The 21931-nt window shown below is 44.9% G+C and overlaps 2 protein-coding genes across 6 annotated transcripts in view; one reads left to right on the top strand and one right to left on the bottom strand.

Annotated features, from left to right (window-relative positions):
- COL4A6 (collagen type IV alpha 6 chain) overlaps window positions 1-1509 on the bottom strand; it is a 232683-nt gene extending 231174 nt beyond the window's left edge. For 2 of the 5 annotated variants that reach the window (XM_075940942.1, XM_075940946.1), the window contains exons 1-3: window positions 1257-1509; window positions 434-528; window positions 253-301 (exon numbers count right to left, since the gene is read on the bottom strand). In XM_075940942.1, coding sequence (XP_075797057.1) covers window positions 253-301; window positions 434-444 — 60 coding nt within the window. In that variant the 5' untranslated portion in view covers window positions 445-528; window positions 1257-1509. Of the gene's footprint in view, window positions 1-252; window positions 302-433; window positions 529-688; window positions 824-1256 lie in introns of those variants that run through there. The other 3 variants (XM_075940945.1, XM_075940943.1, XM_075940944.1) reach the window with 3 other exon arrangements.
- Window positions 1510-1665: 156 nt separating this feature from the next.
- Window positions 1666-21931, top strand: part of COL4A5 (collagen type IV alpha 5 chain) — a 145537-nt gene continuing 125271 nt past the window's right edge. The window contains exon 1 of the mRNA XM_075940947.1: window positions 1666-1917. Coding sequence (XP_075797062.1) covers window positions 1837-1917 — 81 coding nt within the window. The 5' untranslated portion in view covers window positions 1666-1836. The remainder of the gene's footprint in view (window positions 1918-21931) is intronic.

Genomic DNA, 21931 nt, shown 5'->3' with positions numbered 1-21931 from the left:
AGCACAAGTACAGACACACCATCCAATCCCAAATAACTGTCACATTCAAATGGTACGGGCCACAATTTCTCAAACCACCAATGCAAAACAACATGGGTGGAAACAACAGATGCTGAGAGTTTTTGAATCAACCCCCACCCCCAGGTACGCTCTAATTTCAGCACCCTTCTCCCCCACTCATGCATATTCTGCCTTCAGCACTAAAGAGGTCAGTAAAAAGCATATGGGGATTGCACTGGATCGGAAACTTACCCCAGCCACCAGTTCCACAGCTAGGCAGAGAGCAACCAGAACAACAATCCTATAGTGGGAGGCAAAGGAAACGACGCGTTACCCCCGCAGGGCACCCAAAGCACAGAGGGAGCTGAAGCAAAACCAGCCAGACCATTGCCCGGCCCGACCCCACAGGAGAAGGGCTGGGGGGCTCACTCACCCTGTGTACATGCTGCTCCCCAGCCACTGACCACACTTCGCCCCGTGCTCCCGTTCATCGAAAGCTTCGCTGCCCTGTGGCTAAACTGCGGTCTGCTGGGAAGAGGAGGGGGGGCAAAGAGCGGGTCAAGGGAGAAGGGGCCACAGGAGAGGGAAACAGAGACAGATCACATGGATCCCTCTGCACGTAGGGGCCCAGCAAGTGCAGCCGCGACGTGGGTGAGAAGCCAGATCGTGGAGATAAAAGCGAACTCACCAAAGTTGCTTTCCTCGGAGTGCCCCGGCAGCAGGCAGCTGAGAAGCGGAATGGAGGACAGGGGGAGGACCCAGGGCTGTCAATCACACGAATACAGACATCTCCCCCTCCCCACCTCCAACACACACCTAATTGTTCAGTGCTTCCCACGCGCTCATCCCCCGACCTGTCCCTATTACCACCAATGCTGGGGGGGGGGGGGAAGGGGCGACAGATTCTTTTCACACAAGGAGGTGACCCTAAGATTCCTACAATCAGAATTGCTTTGTATGGGCTGTATGCTGATACCCCCCCCAACACACACACACACACACACACACACACACACACACACGGTGATCGCTACCAGCAGTGCGGCGGGGTGTGGAGCAGGCGACTTTTCCGATGTATATCAAAGCTCAGCAAAGGACGCCAAAGGGCTGCGGGCTTCACCCTCCTGGTGGGTTAAAAGTGCAGCCAGACACGGCGCCCCTCCTTTGCCTGAGCCCTGGGGTGGGGGCGCTTTTTTGTTTTGTTTTAGACCCGCCAGGAAGGCTGGGCACTGACGGGCACTTCGAAGGGAAGTTACCTGGTGTTTTCTGCCTTCCATCCCTGTTAGCTAGGGGCAGATTCGGAGTGACTCCGGTTTACTGCCAGCCCGTGAGGAAGAACCAGGCGCAACGTGCACCTGAGTGTCCAAGCGCTTCTCTTCTCTTTTGGCTCCCGAGCGGCTCTGCCGCTGCCTGCGAACCGGGGCGTCCAATGATTAAAATGCAGCCTCCCCAAGGGACTCTTCCGCTGCAGCAAATAGTCCCCTGTGAAGAGAGTGGCATCTGAGCGGGGGGAGGTTGTTTGTTTTGTGTGTTAGACCGGAGAGGAGGGCCGCAGAGATCCCCACCTCTCGGCCGAACAGGTGTCTGTCGGGAGGGGGGGGGGCGAGAAATGAATGCTCAGGAATGCCCCCCCTCCCCTGCGCTATGCCCCTCTCTCCAGGTTGCCCATCAGCCCGGCGAGGGTAGAGTGCGGCGGAGGGATACCTCCCGCCTGCCTTTTTTGGGGGCAAAGTAGGGCCGGGAGAAGTGGAGTTGGGAGAAGTTTGCCCGGCGGAGCAGAGGGGAAAGGGCCGCCGCGAGGGGGGCTCGCTCCGCAGGCTCAGCCCCGGCCGGGCTATGTCAGCGCTGCGGGGCTGCAGCCGCCTGGCTGCCGGCTGCCTGCTGCTGGGGCTCTGGGGGCTGAGCGCAGACGCTGCGGTAAGTGCTGCTGGCCGCCCCCCCCATCTCCCGGGGCTCCGCTCCGGGCACCGGGGGCTCCCTCCCCCCCGCGGCGGCGTCTCGTATTTATAACCCGGGTAACCCAAAACCGCAGGGATGGGCGCTTTGGGGAACTTTCGGCTGCTTAAAAATAGGGCGCGTTGTGCCGGGGCAGGGCGGCCCTGGCCGCGCAGCGCTGGGGGAGCTGCTGCAGGCAAGCGCCTCCGGGCTGCACCCCCCCCCCCTCCGGGAGTAGGGCGCTGCTGCTCCTTGCGCCCCCGGCCACGGTGATGGGCTACATCGCAACACCCCCTCCAGCGCTCGCCGCTCTCCGAAAGGCGCTGCGCGCAGGGCAGTGGCGGGGCGCGACAGGGAGAACTGGGGAAGGGAGATGTCCCTGCACTCGGGTGTCTTCAGGTGGCCCGATCGTGTGTGTGTGTGTGTGTGTGTGTGTAAGGGTCATTCTAGTTCCCAGCAGCCATCCTCCCCCGGGGGCTAGCTGTGATGAGCCACAGGCACGCGATGTGTTTTCTCTCGCGCTCCACGTGAGATTCCTTGCTCCACTCGTGCTCTCTTGCGAGTTGAACTAGCAACTTGGGAGGCGAGACTGAAGTTGCGAGAGAGGAAGAGGCGGCTAACCCCAGAGGACTGTGTGTGCGCTTCAGCTTCGCTCTTAACCTAGCACAAAGGTGGCGGGAGTCTAGCTCCCCAGGGAGGTGAGTGAGAGATGTGATCTATCATCTCTCCCCACCCACTCCTCAACTGCATCTTTCACTCCGACCCGGCCCTGCTAGGAACTTTCAGGAGACTCAAGGACAGGGAGAGCATCAACCAAGCTTTCCTGAGCGTACTTCAGTTCTGCTTTTTGCACACAAATACGCTTTCTCTCTTTTTGCATGGATGGTGCTGTGATCTGGAATATGTACAATAGATGACTTTGGACTACTATAGCCCCTTTGGGGAAGGGGAATGTACCATATAGCTCATTGGAATGGTTAGGCCTTAAGAATAGGAGAAAAGATGTAGGGTTAATGTAATTATTTCACTAAAAAGTAATAGCCTAGTTCATTAATATACTCAACAAAAGTAGTTTAGCTGTGTATACAGGTACATATGTAGCCAAATAAGACTTAGTGAAATTAATGATGAAGTGAAATATCACATTTCTCTAAGGCTAATACTTAAGCTGCACGATCATTTCTTTTAGTTAGAGAGATAATATTATGAAAATTGTGTATGTTAAAGGAAAAGTGCATCAGACTTCATTTCTTGGCTAATCTATCATTTCTTGACTGAAATCTGAACTATTGACATGAGATTCTCAGAACATGACTCTTTTTCCATTTTTTTTCCTCCCTTAAACTACAGGCATTCTGATAGCTCTGATTTTTAAGTATTTTCCTTTTAGGACGAAACTTCTAGGCAGAGCACTGGCCTTAAAAAAATAAAAACATCATGTTCTTTCCACCTTCTCCCAGGGCTATTTATTCTAATGAGCTGATGATCCTTTTCCTCATAAAGGGTATGATGTATAGTGTGATTTCAATGGTAAACTGTCTGGTGTTTTTAAGGGAGCAGACTTAGTGCTGTGGACTAAAATGGACTCATGTCTTGACTAAGTTTGTATCTGGAACCATTGATCTAACCACCTTAATGATTATTTTCTTATATTTTCCTGCTCCAGAGCCAGACTATTGAAATAACTGTGTGTAGCAATGCACTCTAAGAGCAGGGTGATTATATAGGAGTTAGGATGATGGCTCCATTCAGTTAAGATAAGGCAGCTGACATGGCTTGTCCAAAAATATGCACCAGAATCTTCTACCATAAGAGGGAAGAACTGTACATGCTTATTTTGATTATTCATGGATTTCATTGCTCAACTTCAATGTTCAGTGCAATCTTGGGTAAGTTAATATGCATACTGGATGGATTTGTGATCCATATACTATGTTGCCTTTATAATGAATGGTGTAAGCCTCATTGGAGAATTGCTACACTAACATATTTAACCTGTAATGTGTAGCAATTCAAATGCAACAAAATCAAAGCAATTGACTCTCGAAATTCACAACTGTCTTTACAGTGGTGAACCTTGTGTCCTGAATAGAGTTCTTGGGAATATTTTAAAAACAAGGGGAGAGGCTAGGGAGGATAAACTGGGAAACTGAAAAGGAATGTTCTGCTGGCCTGGAATATACTTACATATAGCATATGGCAGCTGGCAAAGGTGCCAAGCTAGTTTCCTTTTTACACACTTGTATTTGGACTGAAGACTCTAGAGTGAGGGGCATAGAACAGTTGGAGAACAATTGGAAAATTATCAGGTAGGCTGACAGAGCAGTCACCTGGTAAAGTGTAGTGTGATTGCTGAACAAAAGGATGCTTATGCCAGAATGAAAATAGTGCACTAGTAAGGATATGTTATGTCCTAGAAACTCATCTATGATGAACATATTGACTCCAAAACCAAGTTTCTGCATGTAGAGTAGCTTGAAGGAACTATGTTCTTGAATAAATACCGTTAAATGTGGGGTATTAACTCCTGATAGTAGATGGCACTTCAGTTGCATCACAGCAAATGTAGAATAGGAAAGACACTTCTAATGAAGGAAGAGCTCTGTGTAAGCTCAAAAGATTCTTTCACCAACAGAAGTTGGCCCAGTTAAAGATATTACTTGATCACCTTGTCATTACTTGTGTGACAGTTACTAAACTATGATAGCTTTTAAAAAACACCATTTGAAAGTAATGAACATTGCACTAACTTTCTACTGGTGGAAAATGGGTGAAACTTGTGCTGGCTTATGTTAGGCAAGAATCTGGATCTTAATTACCACAGGCCATCAAATTTTTTCTCTTTCCCTAGATTGCAGGGTTGGAAGGTTGAATAAAGAAATCTCACTTCTACAGATTCATTGCTTTATTTCACATGAAATGTTTTTCAGTGTACTCAAGCTGTGCATGTTTGACCAAGGCTGGAACAAAGCGGGCATTAGTAAAATTGCATATGCGTTTGTACTATTGGTGACTAATCCACATGTCTAAGTAATTTTGTAGCTATAAAGTATAGAGAACAATTTGATCTAGCATGAGCTGGCATTGGTAAAAGCTCAAATTCTGAATACAGATGGAAGTGGTAGCAAGGGACTTACATGCAGGTAGGAAAATGGACTCTCTCTAATGTTCATCTCGGTGGATATGGTAATGTCTTTCAGGTGACTATTAAAGTGGCATGACCTAAAACATAAGGATGTGGAAAGGCAGGTTGGCTAGCAAGAATTTAACTAGCCTTGCATGAGTCTCAGAGGAACATGCTGCTTATACAAGGTGACTCTAGATTTGGGCTCTTCATTCAAAAGGGTGCAATATGACCTGTAAAACAATATTTTCTAATGCAGCTGTTGACTTTCAACCACAGAGAAATCGTGACACTTAACCTGGTTTCTTGTGGGTATTGTTCTGTAACTATATTTCAGTCTTTGGAGCAGGAACACACACAATGTTTCAGCCTTTTTGTTAGCAGCCCTTTATACATGCACATCGCTCCATCTGACTGAAAATTGCATGTTCACAAAGAAGAATTGGATACCCAAACTCGTGCTTTGAATTCAGAATACAGAATACTAGTCTCTTAATTCTGTGAATACATATTGATTACTCACCTGAAACGTTCCCCATTTTTTTAAATAGGAAGGCTGAGCTAACTATCTGTTTAATTGAAAACCAGTATACACTGTCAGGTTTGTCAACTGTCATGCATTTTGTTTGTCCTCTTATGGATCTTAGCTATTTGAAGATATTAATCCTAAAATATATTTCCTTATGTACCAGCACTCCATTTTAAAATGAAAAGGCTGAACTTGAGGAACTCTTGGATATAAATGAAATGCAGTTTGGATATAAATGAAATGAAGTTTGCAGACTATTTTTATATTTTGTAGACTTCTGCTGTAAGACATTTTGCAGATAGACATACTAAGGAGACTGTTTACTCATATTTTTTAATCCACTTCCAAGATTATTAGAGTAGACCTAAAATCCAGTGAAAGGTACTTGGTTCTAACAGTTCTGGTGGTGATAAGCAAAGTCTTCCCGAGTATTACTGATCTAATACCAAGACATCATACTTTTTAGATTCAGATGCATCTTTTGCAGTAGGGAATCGAACATGTTTTGTTCCTTAATATCATATGTAGTTTTACATATCAATCTCTAAATTCCAAAGGGGAAAACATCAAAATTAGGAATTTGACAATAGCAAATCTTGTGCTTTAAGCTATAGAAACTTTTTTCCCCCCTTAAGTACATATTGGTACAAAGAATTTAATTAAATACATTTTGTGTTGCTGTTGGTATTGCTAGAACATTTGGACATCTGCCCACATGGTATCATATTACAGAATTTATTATATTGATGTACTTAGCTTTATTTTTAATTGGAGAAAAGTACAATAGACTGATTTTTTTCCTACAAATGTTATGAACACAACTCAACAGAGGGCAACAAACATAGTACTCTTCATGGGGGTATGAAAGATTTTTATAGTCTAATCCTTTGAACTGGGCTAATGCTCCACTGGATTGCTTCTAGATATCATGCTATCCTGGTGTAGTGCAGCTGGGAACAATGTTGTCATGTGGATGTAAATTCCAGACTAGCTGAATAGAAAACAACCTTTTAAAATGAATGATAATCGAGGTAACACTTTCATGTATGTTACCTTCTGTAGCATGAAGTGTGTGGGGGGGTTGTTTTTTTTGGGGGGGGGTAGATGCTGTTAATTTCAGAGTAGTGGTGAAGTTTAAGTCTACAGCTTTCAGGTTCCTTCTCATTGTATTAATGTATAGTAAACATTAAGCGATTTCATGACTTTGTTGGAATTTTGTATTTGCAAGTTGAGAAACTGAGATAAAGGGTAAAAACTCTGTTTCTTCTTTTTAAAACTTGTCCATACTTTGTACGTATACCTGTCTCCTACATCTATGTGCCAGCTGTTTTAAAACTGAGTGAAGAATTTGTGCTAGTACTCTACTTCTGGTTACAGAATTGCATGCAAAAGATGTGGCGGTGGTGGCTGTGTAGCTCCCAGATTGGTTTTTCTAATCGAGCAATTAGATGTCCTAAATGCTGCCACTTAGCTATAGTTTATTGTGCATGCAGAACCATGGGCTCAAAAGTAGAGCTTTTAAAAATTTATTCTCGAGTCCTAAAGAATGAAATCTTGAATACCACTTTCCATCTCTCAAGAAGAGACATGTTAAACCAAACAGGAAATAATACATGTAGTGCTCATTACATTCACATGTCTCTATTTTCCAATACAGAACCAATGCTGGGGGAAAGCTTGCTGGTGTTAACATTACTTATGGCTACAATCTAGCCCATGCCGGTTATGAGATCAGAATTTAATTGTGTTCTCTTGATCAATAACTGAGAGATAACAAGCAGTTTATTCTGTCTCTTGCTAGAATTAGAGATAGATGGATTATGTATATCCAGTGTTCTCTATTAGCTTGAACTGCCACCCAGAAGAGATTCGGGTGCCACCCAGGAGATTAACAAAGCACCCTCAGCTGGCAGCAAGTGTTTCTACTGGTTGTGCACATAAGTGTTCTGCACACACATGGTAAAAATTAGAGGGGATGTTGCTTTTATCTCTTGGGATTCAAATTCTCTGCTTTCTGGCTGTTGTAGAAAGCATTATCTTCCAGCTCTGGTTCTTAAGTTAGCAGCTGGTAATGTTACACTGCATCTGCTTCCTTCTATTCCTGAATTTCTAAAGTATAAAGCATTTGTCTGTGGTTCACAGGATAAATACTGTGAACTTTTACAATGGTCCATACTTTGGCACTGCTTCTGTAGTTTGGCACTGACTGAAGACAGCAAATTCTGGACCAATGTGGTTTCCTTCCTCCAAGTTATGGACCCCATCATCCTCTGGGAAGGAGAACTTCTGAAGTCAGTGCTACTTAGTGCAGTTTCATTGACTTTTGAAAGGAAGAGTGTATTAGTAACATGTTGAGTTTTGGTTAGATAAAGAAAATATTTTCAGTTGTGTAGTATGGGGAGAGAACCTGCAAATAACATGGATTTAATCAACAGAGTAAAGGCTAAAGCTGAATTGAAAGTACATGTTGAACCTCTCTGGTCCAGCAACATCCGTGGTCTGGCAAGATTCTAATTAGCTTAATGTCCGTGGCAAAGTTTCCCATGGTCCTGTAAAATTTGTCTACGGTCATCAGCAGGGCTCGACAAACAATGTAATCTACTCGCCACAGGCGAGTAGATTACACCCCGGAAGAGCTGGCACAGAGCCTGGGGCAGGGGAGTGCAGACGGTTTGGATGGTGACTTGGGGGAGGGAGTTAAGATGCTGGAAGGGCACAGGTGGCAGAGGCAGACTCTGGGTGGGAGGTGCTTGCTTACCTAAGCATCTCCTGGCCAGAACCCCCCTCCCAAAGCAGGCTGGGTTTACTGCCTGCTGCAGCCCCAGATCACTTAGAGCTGCAAGCTATTGCCTCCATTTGGCGCTCAGTTCAGGGAGGGGAAAGGGGCTTGTGCTGACCCATCCATCCCAGGCCAATTTCTCAGCTCCTATTGGCAGAAACAACCGGCCAATAGGAGCTGAGGATTGGGCTGGGCGATCACACGTAGCCTCCCTCTCACTCCAGAGCAGAGAGGTGCTGGACTGCACTTTAAACCCACAACAGCTGTGGCGGGCCCAATCCAGTGGCTTTGAGCCAGGTCTGGCCCCCAGTCCATATTATGCCTAGCCCTGCTCTAAGGAAACCGGCAAGTAATGGAAGTACTGATAATGCTGCTAAGTGTAATTATGACTTTTTTATGCTTTAACTTTTTTTTATTTTTGTGCCAGTACAGTAAAAGTGTGTAACAACACTAACACTTTGTTACAAAGAAAGCTGATAAGCCTTGGCAAGGCATAGACTTGGATAGGGTGTATCAGTGTGGTCACCAATATTAAGCAGCATTGCAAGTGCTATTCTGTTTGTTTGCCTTGGGAATAAAAATAGACCCCTTCATGCCAATATTGACCTCTTGTGGTTTAGCAAATTCTCTGGTTCAGCACCAGTCAGGTCCCAAGTGTGCCAGACTAGAGAGGTTCAACCTATACAACAAAACATCTGTAGCACAACTTAATCAGATTTTTAAAATTCCCTAATCAGGAACCCAGACTTCTAACACTTACACAAGTAGCCATAAGATAAAGTATAAGATCTCTGCAGGGCCAAGACCTAGCTCCTTCTAATTATATACCTGCAATCAGTGCTTTTTTTGTTTAAAAAAAAAAAAAAGTGCCGGTAATCCAGGGAAAAAGTTGTAAAGCTCTGACTGAAGGTGACAGTACAGGCAGTCCCCGGGTTACGTACAAGATAGGGACTGTAGGTTTGTTCTTAAGTTGAATTTGTATGTAAGTCGGAACTGGTACATATTGTAGGGGAAACTCTAGCCAAACATTTCTCCAGAGCTCAGTTTTATTCTCCCACATCTCACTTCCCTCAGTCTTTTATTCTCAAGCTGAGGTGTCTGCTGAGAAAAGCCGCTCCGCGTCTCCCTAGTCTGCTGGGGAGGGGGGGGGGCGCTAGCTTCACATCTCCCTGGTCTGCTGGGGGGAAGCAGCTAGTGCGGGGTTGCCTCACATCAGATCCCTACTTACAAACAGGGTAAGTCGGATCCATGTAACCCGGGGACTGCCTGTACTGCATACCGGGCAGTACCATCACAAAAGCACTGCCTGCAATGTTGTTAATTGGTCAAGCTGAAACATAACACTAATTTCCCTTTCTCTCACTGCTTCATAAAGTTCAACAGACCAATGTACAAACTCCTTCTTTCCTAAGAACTCATTGTCTAACTAAAGACTAACCTGTAGTGGAATTTATTATAAAACTTCATATACCAGGCCTCAACCTGACTTCTTGAAAGTAATATGTATGTTCTCTCAACAGCAGCTTTGTGGTGCAGGAGTACATGTAACTTGGGGTTGGTAAAATGGCATAACACTGTGCTAAGGCTGAAAATAACATCGCTATTGACTTTCTATTGTGTCAAATTGCACTCTTCTTTAAATTGCAGTTGGTCATATTTAGTATTTAAAATAAACTATGCTCTGACCTAGCAGCTGAACACTTCCACTTGTATTCTGTTTTTTCTAATGTCTAACCAATAGTTGCCTGGAGAGAAGAAACTGTAATAATCTGCTATACTGAACAAACAAAATGCTGCTGTTAGGGAGGGGGGTTAGTAGTTTCAGCTGTAATGGGTGTGTTTATTTTGTTTGGGTCCCATTCTTTTCCACACCAGTCTCCTCTTGTACCATATGCCCTGTTTTTCTCATTAGGTTGACTGTGTGTGTGTGTGTGTGTGTGTGTGTGTGTGTGTGTGTGGTATAGTAGTAGTGGTAGTAATAGAGCTCAATATTATTGAGAATGGGGAGACACCATTCTAACTCTGCTTCACCAAAAGGTTGGTGATTGGGTGAGGTTCCCTTCCTCTTAATTCTCTTTTCTCTTCCTTTTCCTCCCTCTGCCACCAGCCCCATTCCAAGGAATGAAAATAGCTTAGTCTCCTCCTTGTTCTTTCCTGATGAAATCCAGAGTTGAATTTCACAGGCTCTTTCACTGTGTTCAAGAAGGGTTCTAAGGGCTTGATAAAATTAATCTGAAAAGCAGAATAAAACACTTCTGCAAGATCAAGATTCTCTTCCTGTTTGTGGTACAAGATAATACCAGTAAAATGACATTATTGTAGTTTGCTTTAACCCTGGCTTACACTAGAAAAGTTTTGGTGGTATAGTTATACTAACAATTCCATCCCTAATTTGTAGACCTGGCTTATACTAGATAGCCAAATAAACTACTGGCAAAAAAGTTGTCTCCTCCCATCCCACCCCCTCCAGTTCTAGTGTACTGCAACTGTGCTAGGAATTTTAATGGCATAAAAATGTCAAAGAATTGCACCCTTGTACAAAAGTTTCTATGACCAATCAGTCTTCAGTCTTTATCACTGACTAGTATAGTAATCTACAACTTTGATTTAAAGCAGTGTGAGAACTGTGTTTTGCAATTCCTACTTGGATTTAAAGTCTAAATCCCAGAGATTACTTTTGAAAGTTTCAACTTGGAGCCCTCAGTTTGCTGCCTCAGTCTTGCATGTCTTCGTTTATATGGTGGGACATAAAGTAGGGGTGCTTGAGACCACGGGGAACAGCGAGTTATCAGTTACATGATAACACTTAGTTTAATTTACTTCCCATCTTCAAGTACCACTCCTTTTCCTCCTCTCTGACCCACTCTAGTCAAATCCTCCAGTTTTGTCCTTTACTCTTTCTGCCATACTTCCAAGACGCAGGAGTGGGGATGAGAGGCTATGTCTAGACTGCAAGCCTCTCTTGAAAAAGAGCATCTAGATTACAACCAGTACTTTCAAAAAAGCAAGCCGCTTTTTCAAAAGAGCACCCAAGCTGTCTGGATGCTCTTTTTCAAAAAAGCACAGTTTGCATTACATAGCACCCTTTTTTTTGAAAGAGCACTTTCGAAAAAAGGCATTCTTCCTCGTAAAACGAGGTTTTCCACAGTCGAAAAAACTGCGTTCTTTCAATTTACTTTCGAAAGAACGCAGCAGCAGTCTAGACATGGGAAGTTTTTTCGAAAAAAGGCCACTTTTTTTCGAAAAAGCCCTGTAGTCTGGACACACCCAGACTGTTCTAATATAAACATTTATACTTCAGTAGGACTTGGAGGCCAATGAGGTGCAAGGCACTGTACAAACATATTAAAAATTAGCTGTATTCCCAAAGATCTTATTGTATCACTTGAGACACTTGGACAGAAGGTGTAAAAGAAATGCACGGTTTAGTCTTTTCCCCCTCCCTTCATCTTAATACAGTCAAACATCTTAATTACCACTTGGACTAATTGCCCATTACATAGACACTGTGTGCTAGATAGAAATAAGAACTTTAAACAGTGCACTGAGTTTGGAGTGCAAAAGGCTGATTTCATTTGGCAGCCACAGTAGTGATTAATTAAACAGTGTGGTAGAAATCTTGGCTGTTTGTACTAACGTTGTGATGAGAGTCTTGATCCCTAAAACTGGGATAACAAAGCAAATAGGCTTCAGTATCTTTTATATCTGCTGATACCAATGAATCATTTATTCTGACAAGAATAATAAATACTAACTGCACAGGCACAGTTTATACAAGGATCCTTCTGTAGCCTGTGAAAATCAGTTTTTTTTAAACCAGCAGCATGCTATGGATCAGCATAGATCTGTGTGTGAAAATAAAGGTGGTATTATTTTTTATGTGGCTGAACAGTCATGTCCTATTAATTCTTGGTGATTACATAGCCCTAATGTTAAAGGCCTCAGTTACACCTTATAGCGACGTTGCTACTTTAGATCTTTAGGTTAATGAGATAAACATCTGCACTCATCATACTATATGTACTCTGTGTATTGGACACATAACGTGACCAACTTCAACCTCCACTGCATAACGGGAAACTAGTTTAATGTTTGGTGTTGCCCCGCACCATGCATCCTCGCTTCGGAAAGCCACACGCAGACAGGTTGTGATGGGTTGTGATTTTTCGTTTGTTTTGGGGGGAGGGAAGGAACTGACTGTACTCCCATATTACTTAAGCGTCTAATGAAGTGTAGGTGTATTGTCCTCTTTTTTTCCTCATCTGTTGGCTTGCTACGAGCTCTTGAGTCTCTAAAATTAGCCTTTTAATGAATACTATTTATTTTATTGGGGGGGCCGGGGCGGAGGGGGTGATTTCTTTCCAATGAGCCTGTTAGTAGCACTGAAGAGCTGTCATTGGGCTGCTGACTTTTAGTGCCTAAAGACTAATAGTCTTAATTAACTGGTGGTGTTCACTTCCATAATTAAGCTAAAGCATAAGGCAGTGGGGGTGGGGAGTGTTTAATATACTTACAGTAGTTTAAATAAATGTATCCCTTTCCTCTTTTTAGCAACTCCCTCCCCTTACTTCACTACTGTACATTCTGAAAAATTAACTGAAATGCATAAATATATTTTTGTTTGGCATTAAAGTAATTTCTTCTTAGCCTAAACTTGTAAGAAGTTGAGGCTGAAGTGGAATCAAAGATTTGGCCAACACAATGGTATGAATACATGGAAAATAGCAATTAACAGTATACTCAAAGCCCAAGGGGTATTATGCAAAGGTGGTCTTTTTACTTCCATATACACCAAAAGATTAATGCCCTAGAGGAGGAAAAACCATCACCCCAGGCCAAAAACTGCAGTGAACTGGGAATGGGAAGAACTCTACATTTTCACACCCAGAGTGAAAGCAGCCATTATTAGAAGCCACAATGAAGTAGAATAGCCTCTTTTTGTTTGGAACAAAGCAATGAAAATTTAATATGTGCTGTGGGCAAAGCTCAAAAGAGGCTCAGTCTCCTCTGCACTTGAACCTCTGTCTGCAATTGCAAAACTAATACCTGCATTTCTGCACAACTTTATTAAACACCCTGTTAAACTCATGTACGAAGTAGTATTTTAGCTCCATTTAAAGGATGTGCCCTCTTTTTGTTCATTAGTATGTATATTCAAGTTTTTCTCAAACAAAAGGGAACTTCTCCAAATGACTTTTGTAATTTGATTAAATTCAATAAGCAAATTGTCTTACCTTAATTATCTTGTAGACCTAATTATACATCTGTTTCTACCCAAGCAGACACCTGTGCCAGTGTCATCTAACTTGTTTTGTGTACCAAAATAAGTAAAGTAGCTACGAAGGAACTACATGCTAGGAAACGAGGACACAGGATCAACTGCAAGGCAGCTGAACAGTTAGTTACCCCCCCCAATTCCAAATACTAGTGTGATGGCGGGGGGGGGGGACTTGAACTTAAACAAAGAAGCTGGCAACTTACTGCTGTAACAGTTCCATGCCATAACCTCTAAAGGTCAGTCATGTAGAAGGAATGAAAAATATCTCAATACAATTAAGGAGGATGCTGGCTAAGGACTCCAGAATACTAGTGATCATGTTTGTGTAATGACTAGGGATGCCAACGTATTGATGGCTACACAATTAACCGATAAACCCAGGCTTATCCGTTAATATTGTTCACTACACACACTTCCTCCCCACCCCACTTGTTGCCTCTATCAGAGGCAGTAAGGGAAAGTGGGAGCTGGTGCCTGAGAGGAGCTGGCTTTAAGTGAGCTCCCCATGAGCACCAGATCTGCCTGCCCCCATTCCCAGACTGCTGCCTCTGATAGAGAGGCAGCTGTGCGGAGGGTGTGGGGCGGGAGAAGGGAGTAGGCAGGAGCTGTTGCGTGCACTGGGCAGGCTTTCAAATTGGCTCTCGGTGCATACTGGCTCTGCAGTCCCACCTGACCTCCTCTTGCTGTGTCCTACAGAGGCAGCAGGGGGAGGGGCAGGCAGCAGACAGTGCTGCCTGCCCTGGTCCCCACAGTCCCCTGCTGCTGCGTCTATCCGAGGCAGCAGTGGAGGCATAGGGGAGGCTGCCAGGAAGCAGCCTCTAACGGCAGTGGGCCTGGGCTTGCTGCAGACAAAAGGTGCTCTGCTGCAGCAGCTCCTGTCTGCAGGTGCAGGTGTGTGTGGGGTCTGGCTTCCTCCAGACAGAGGCTGCTGCCTCTGTATGAGGGGCAGCAGTGTGGGGTGTCAGGCAGCCAGTCTGCACAGGAAGCTAGTTCTTAAACTGACTCCCCTCATGGACTAGCTGCTGCCTGCTACCCCTGCTCTGCTACCTCTGTATGAGAGGCAGCAGTATGGTTTTTAGGGGGTGGGCCTGGAGCGCATTAGCTGTCAGCCCTGCCTCCATGGATGTTTGAATAGTTGTGTAACTGATAATTCATGCAGTTACGTGACTATTCACTTAGGAGCTCTCTAACCTCCCTAGTGGTGATGGCAGTAACATACATTTTTGTTCTCAAACCATGAGAATCAGCAACAGTGGGCTAGCCCTAAAATGGTAGATCCATCCTTGTAAGGGCACATCTATATGCTTGGAGGTTGATCTCTTAAGCTGTGTCTACACGGCGCGATCTTGTGCCAGAGATATGCAAATGAGGCTAAGCATGGAATATTGCTGAGCCTCATTTGCATATCTAATGAGCCGCCATTTTTGCGGAAGAGGCTCTTGCACAAGTAGGAGCTGTCTACACTGCCCCTTCTTGCGCAAGAAAAACCCTCTTGCGCAATGCCATTATTCCCGAAAGTAGACCGCTCCTTCTTGCGGAAGAGGCTCTTGTGCAAAAATAGATATGCAAATGAGGCTCGGCGATATTCCACGCTTAGCCTCATTTTTATATCTCTGGCGCAAGATTGCGCCAATGTAGACATAGCCGAAGTGTTCAATTTAGCGGGTCTAGAATAGACCCATAACTTGAATGCTGAGGGCAGTACCCTCTGGCGTACGGTACTTATTTTACAATGCTCCTGTCAGCCTCTCTCTGTGGGGACACCGCTAAGGTTAGCCAACTCCAGCTGAGCCATAAACTACCCATTTTGCATAGCTAGTTGCATACTGTACCTTAGACCAGCTTTCGTAGTCTAGTATGGACCAGGGCTAAGGAACAGGTCTTTGCAGAAGAAAGGGTTGGAACAAGAAATGATCATGTGACTGAAGAACCCATGTTTGAGTTATTGCCCTATATCCAGTAAGGGGCAGAACCGTCTCTCCAGGTTGTTTGCTCTTGTGTCTACTATCTCTGTAGCTTATTGTCTGAGGTGTGTGTTTGAAAAGCCTTAATTGCATCCACTTCCCCATGGGAGCAAGAAAGGGGAGAATGTAACAATTGCTGCTGGAGTGGGCAGATGCTAACTGTACCTCGTGAAAGGGATACGCAATAGGGATGTTAATTGACTAATCGAATAGTCGATAGTGCACCTCTGCCTTTGAAGTGTAGCAACAGCCCTAGTGCTGGGGACTGATCCTGGGCTCCACACGGAGCTGCCACTTTGAAATGCTGCATGCAGCCTGGGGACACCCCACCTGGCCCTGGGCTGCACATGGTGTTTCAAAGTAGCAGCGCTGCATGGAGCCTGGGCTCTGGCCCCAGGCTCCAAGTGGCATTGCTGCTTTGAAGTACTCTTCCTCCCCCCACCCTCTCCCCTTCCCCCTGCTGCCTCTTGCTGATAGAGGCAGCAAGGCGTGGGCGGGAAGCAACTAGTCGAGGAGCCTGTCGACTGTCCAATAAGCATTTGCTTATCAGATAGTCAATTAGTCTGTCACATCTCTAGTATGTAACTCATCCCATGACTGTGACTAACTAGAAAATAACAGTCTTCTGTGGGTTAACCTCAACTAGACTGTTGGGGAGAGAACATCTAATGCCTAAGGGGGCTGAGGACAATAAACTCTGAGCAGAGAAACTTTTTTTATTTTTTAATGGGTTAATGTAGCTATACTTCATTGAAGGGATGAGATTTTTACCTGTTTTTCTCTTTCTCCTTATCTATTTTATTTGAGAAGAAGAAAATAAAACTTTGAGATTCCTGTAAGTTCCATGCAGAGGGGAATGGTTTGGACTGTTCTTGAGGCAGGTCTACATGAGCTTAAAACATTGCATTAGTGCAGCTGCAGCACGTTAGGTTGCATTCTCACTGTCAGGTTTACCAGTGATAGGAAACGGTTAAAAGGTTTGTGCTCTCCCTTAGGGTCACAGGTATCAGTGTGTTTACATTTACAGCACTTGGCACTTCTCAGATAAGGGGAATGAGAGCAGCTATCCCACCAGGCAGCTCTCCTGGGGAGCGGAGGGTGATCTCAGGGCCTCCTGTGTCCCTGCAAAGCCCCCTCTTCCCAAACACTGGTCAGCTCCAGTAGCGCAGAATTGCTGCAAGATTGGTGACTCTGGAGTAGGCCTTGTCTCCTGGCCAGATCAATGAGCACTTCCTTAAAAAAAAAAAAAATAGGAAGAGAATTTTCTATGTTTCTAGGGCTTTACGGGGGAGGGATGGACTTCTGTTTACCAAGCAGCAGAGGTGCTAGCTAGAGCAGTGGCTTTCAAACTATGGGTCATGACCCAGTACTGGGTTGTGAAATGTCAGACACTGGGTCTTGTTGCTATGGGGGATTGGGTGACCACTGCAGGTGTTGAGGCAGGTTACCTGCCTCTACTGGCACCACAGATAGCTCTGTGCCCCACCCAGTAGCAGCTGGCAGCAGGCCTGACTCCTAGGTGTGCAAGAGCTATATAGCTGCATGCCTCTTGTGGAGGCGGCTTTTCTTTTGTGTGGTGAAATTATTGATGGAGACCGATGTTGCATTATAGAGACGTCTATGGATCAGGCCCATAGACTCTCAAGAGGCTTTTCATAGTGGGCATTGAGGCTTTTCATAGTGGGCATTGTATCAAGTGTTTATGTTTGTATAAAACTGTGAGCCTAAAAACATGTGTAGCATCACTTGATTTCTTAACTAGAGTGCTCATGGTAGTTCATCTAAGTTATATTGAAATTGGCCATGTCTCTGAGGTTTAAAAAAAAAAATCCTCAAGAAAAAGATTTGTATGCAAACTTGAGATGCTTATGCTAAAATGGATTTAATATATTCTAAGTGTACCTTTAAGGAATGTGCCTAATGTCGTCAGGGTTAGTAAGAGAAATTGACTACTGGTGAGATGTCTTGTGATATCTACATCTTTCCAGGTCATAAATAAAAAGAAAAGCAACTAAAGAGGTGTATTCAGTATTTTAGAGGCTTCTCAGATTTCCTGTTCCCTCAAACTATGGTAGAGTGGCATGGCAGTTCCATAAAAGTATGACGCTGAATCTTTTTAAAAAAAGAATTAAATATTTTTAAAAAAAGAATTAAAAATGAATAAATTTTCATTGTTTCACCTGGCTGCATCCTCCACCTGCATCCTCCACCCAGCCTGGGCCAGGGCTTGGGGGGGAGGGGCGGGGTCTGGCGTGGCATGGGCACTCCAGGAGGCGGGAACAGGAGCAAATTGGGGGGTAGGGTATCTGGCTAGGAGGGAGGGTGCAAGGAGGGGTAGGGTTGCCAGGTGTCTAGTTTTGAACCGGACAGTCCAGTATTTGAGGGTTCTGTCCAGGAAACAAATTGAGAAAATATCGGACATATAAAATGTCTGGTATATTCTAATTGTGTAAGTATTATTATTATTTATTATTAGGTGTATCAGTCCGTAGCTGCTAACTGCCTGGCTGGTAGACATGCTCACGCTGCATGAGTGTGTGTCTACCAGCCAGTCAGTTTGCAGCTACACGAGGGAGGGTATTGGGGATAGAAGGGGGGGGCAAAATGGAATCCCCGGGGCCAGACTCACTCATGTGACCAGGTCTGCATGTGACTGGGTCAGTCCCACTTCCTGCCAGCCAATTCGCTTCTCCTTCCCCCGCCCCCCCACTTCTCCTCCCAATCTCCTTGGCTGGTTCGCCCCCCCCGCCCTCCTGGATTGTCCCCAGCCAGCCCCACTCCCCCCAACGACTCCCCCCAACCAGCCCTGCTCCCCTCGATCCCCTCCCAGTGGGCCGATTCTCCTCCCGATCTCCCCTGGCCAGCCCCGCTGCCCCTGGCCAGCCCTGCTTCCGGCGGCTGGTTCTCCCAATCTCCCCCATCCAGCCCCCACGTACTCCCTGCCCCTCCATTTCCGCACCTCCCCTCCCGTCCAGCCCTGCTTCCAATGCCCGACAGCCCCACTGCCCCCAACCCTGCTTCCCAGCAGCCAGTCCCCCCCATCTCCTCCCAGCCCTCCCCGCTCCCCTCCCAGCAGCCACACTGAGGCCCGCTTCCCCCCCACCCCCACCCCCTCGTGGCCTGGTACCGGGCCACAGCACATAGCTTGGGAAACACTGGCATAGAGAGTATGCTTATTATGTTTGCAGATGATACCAAGGTTGGGAGGAGTTGCAAGTGCTTTGGAGGGTAGGGTCATAATTCAAAATGATCTGGGCAAACTGGAGAAAAGGTCTTAGGTAATTAGGATGAAGTTTAATAAGAATAAATGCAAAGTGTTCCTTCCTAAGTGGAATAATCAGTTTCATACATACAGAATGGGAAGTGACTGTCTAGGAAGGAGTACTACAGAAAGGGATCTAAGGGTCATAGTGGATCACAAGCTAAATATGAGTCAACAGTGTGACGCTGTTGCAAAAAAAGCAAACATGATTCTGGGATGAATTAACAGGAATGTTGTGAGCAAGACATGAGAAGTCATTCTTCTGCTCTGTGCTGATTAGGCCTTACTGGAATATTGTGTCCAGTTCTGGGCACCACATTTCAAGAAATATTTGGAGAAGGTCCAGAGAAGAGCAACTAAAATGATTAAAGATCTAGAAAATGAGCTATGAGGCCATGTTGAAGGAACTGGAATTGTTTAGTTTGGAAATGAGGACTGAGAGGGGACATGATAGTGGTTTTCAGGTATCTAAAAGGGTGTCACAGGAAGGAAAATTGTTCTCCTTGGCCTTTGAGGATAGGACAAGAAGCAATGGGATTAAACTTCAGCAAAGGAAGTTTAGGTGGGACATTAGGAAGTTTTTCCTAACTGTCAGGGTGGTTAAACACTGGTATAAATTGCCTAGGGAGGTTGTGGAATCTCCAGTGATGGAAATATTTAAGAGCAGGTTAGACAGACCTCTATCAGGAATGATCTAGACCAGCCATGGCCAACCTGAGGCTCGCAAGCTGCATGCAGCTCTTCCTCCTCCTCCTCCCCGGGGTGTGGCTCACGAAGCGCCCCCCACCCCCTCGGGGCTCAAGCTACCCCCGCATCCCCACCCCGGACAGTTCTCAGGGTTCCCCGCTTGCTTGCCTACCTCCCTCGATGAAGGACAGCAAAGCAGTCCTGTCTTGGAGTGCCCTGAGTGCCCACACTCGGCACATCACAGCACTCGGCCATCAGCCCAGCTGCACTTGCCGCAGGCTGCCATCCGGGGAGGTCACTTAGGGGGCTGTCAAGATCCAGGAGGCCCTGCAGGAGAGCTTCCACCCCAAGGAGCCCGCAGAGCCACCTCAGTCCTCCCCATCGGGGGCTCGTGCCCCATTCCTCCCTCACCTCCTTCCACTTACCCCTCCCTAACCCCCCTTCCTGATGTGTAAAATAAAGGACAGGTGTGTTCAAAAACAGAAACTCTCTTTATTTAACAAAACTGGGGGGGGGGGGATTAACCTCTGGGGAGACTGGGAAAAGGAGGTGGGAGAGGGGAGGTGGAAACCTGGGAGGAGGGAGCTGGAAGGGGGAAGCCAGGGGGAGGAGGAGGGGAAGTATAAAACTATGGTACACCATATCTTCAGTACTGTGTACAGATGCGGTCTCCTCACCTCAAAAAGCTATTTTGGCCTTGGAAAGGGTTCAGAAAAGGGCAACTTTGCACTGTTGCACACTCTTGAAAAATATTCTAGTACCATATATCCCAACCATGCTATTCTGATTCCCACCCACATGTGTGCTAATTTTTGTCATTGGACATCAGGATAACCTTTATATAAACTAGGAAACTTCACTTGCCTGCCCTAGCATATACCACTGTTCTTGCTTAGAAAGAACCCTCACTTCCATTTTATAACCCAAACCTATACCATTTTATCAGCTAATGTTGTTCAAAGTGTGGTGTAAACTTAGTCTTCAGATAAGCTGCAGTCTTTTGGTTTTTTTTTAATTCTTGTTGGTTTTTTATTTTAGGTAAGTTCAACCTTGAATGTTTGATTTACACTTCATTTCTCATATTTGTGAATTGAGCAATCTTGTTTCCAGATGATTCAGATACATTTAAGTTTGTTAAAGAATCACCCTAGCACAATATAAGACGCATCAAAAAGGTGCACTCTATCTGCATAGTCTGTCAGCAGAGACCTTGGTTCTTCAAACATTCCCTCTTAACTTTTAGCATGCAAACCAAAGTCCTGCATAAATACAGTAGTGACTTGCTCCCCCCTCCCCTCCGCCTGGCACTTCTCCCCGCTGTATTGCAAAGGATAAGATTACAAGACACTCTTGCATTTAATTAACAAAAAGCTTAACCCTCTTTAAAAGGCAGGGTGGAAGGGGGCAGAATCCAAAGCACTAACCCTCAATTGCCTAAGAAACCATCACAGGTTTGAGCAGCTCTGTAGTTGCTCTTCTCATACATGCAGACTAACTGGGCGCAAACAAGAATGTTAGTTGTAACAATATTTTCTATTTGCATGTGCCTGTTGCTGTGGGAACAGAGTTGGCATCTGGTCTAATAATTAATGTATAACACTCGTAATTAACCTGTTAGTTGTTGAGTAAGAAGCTAGCAGTAGGCCGTGCACACAGCAATCATGCCAGAACTTTTTTTTTTAAAGAATAAGTTAAGTTTTACAGGGCAGATTATACTACTCCGGAGCACTCAGACTCCCTGTTCATCACTGCAGAGATGTTGATTGTGGCAAGCTAGGACCCAGAGAGCCAATTGACAACAAAGAGCAGAGAATACAAATAATGGAATGACTCTCCTAGTAATGGGTAGGAGAGCAGGTAAAAGCTTTTAACTGTAACATTCTGAAGTTTTTTCTTTAATTTGAGGATGCACTCTTTACATTGTCTGTAGCATGCTCTCTAAAAAACAACAACTTGACTGTCTACATAGGTATTTTTGGGTCATTGTATTTGTTCACTTTAGTGTAACTGTATTTGCCAAAATCCCACTGAGTTATTCTGACCCTATGTAATTTACAGTCATCATAGATGCTTCATTTGAGATTTCATCATATATCTGGCTGTGTGAAGCATCCCTATCAAGCACAAACACTCTTTTTGGTTCAGCTACAAAACTGAGTTGCCTTTTTTGTCAAGTAAAATTAGGAATCATTCCTCAAATGCACAAACAATCCCCTGCCTACTTAATGGGAATCATTAAGGTCAAACTTGTCACCAAATTTAATAAATCTAATCCAAATTGTACTCCCATCCTATCCTCAAACTTAAACATTCACTGAAATGTTTCACATTCTTTCTTCCATCATACTGATATGTAATCAGATTTTAAAACTT

This window comes from Pelodiscus sinensis, chromosome 13 (genome assembly GCF_049634645.1).
Source record: "Pelodiscus sinensis isolate JC-2024 chromosome 13, ASM4963464v1, whole genome shotgun sequence".
Taxonomy (NCBI): domain Eukaryota; kingdom Metazoa; phylum Chordata; order Testudines; family Trionychidae; genus Pelodiscus; species Pelodiscus sinensis.
Note: the sequence above shows the minus strand (reverse complement) of the source record. Positions and strands in the feature narration are given on the sequence as shown.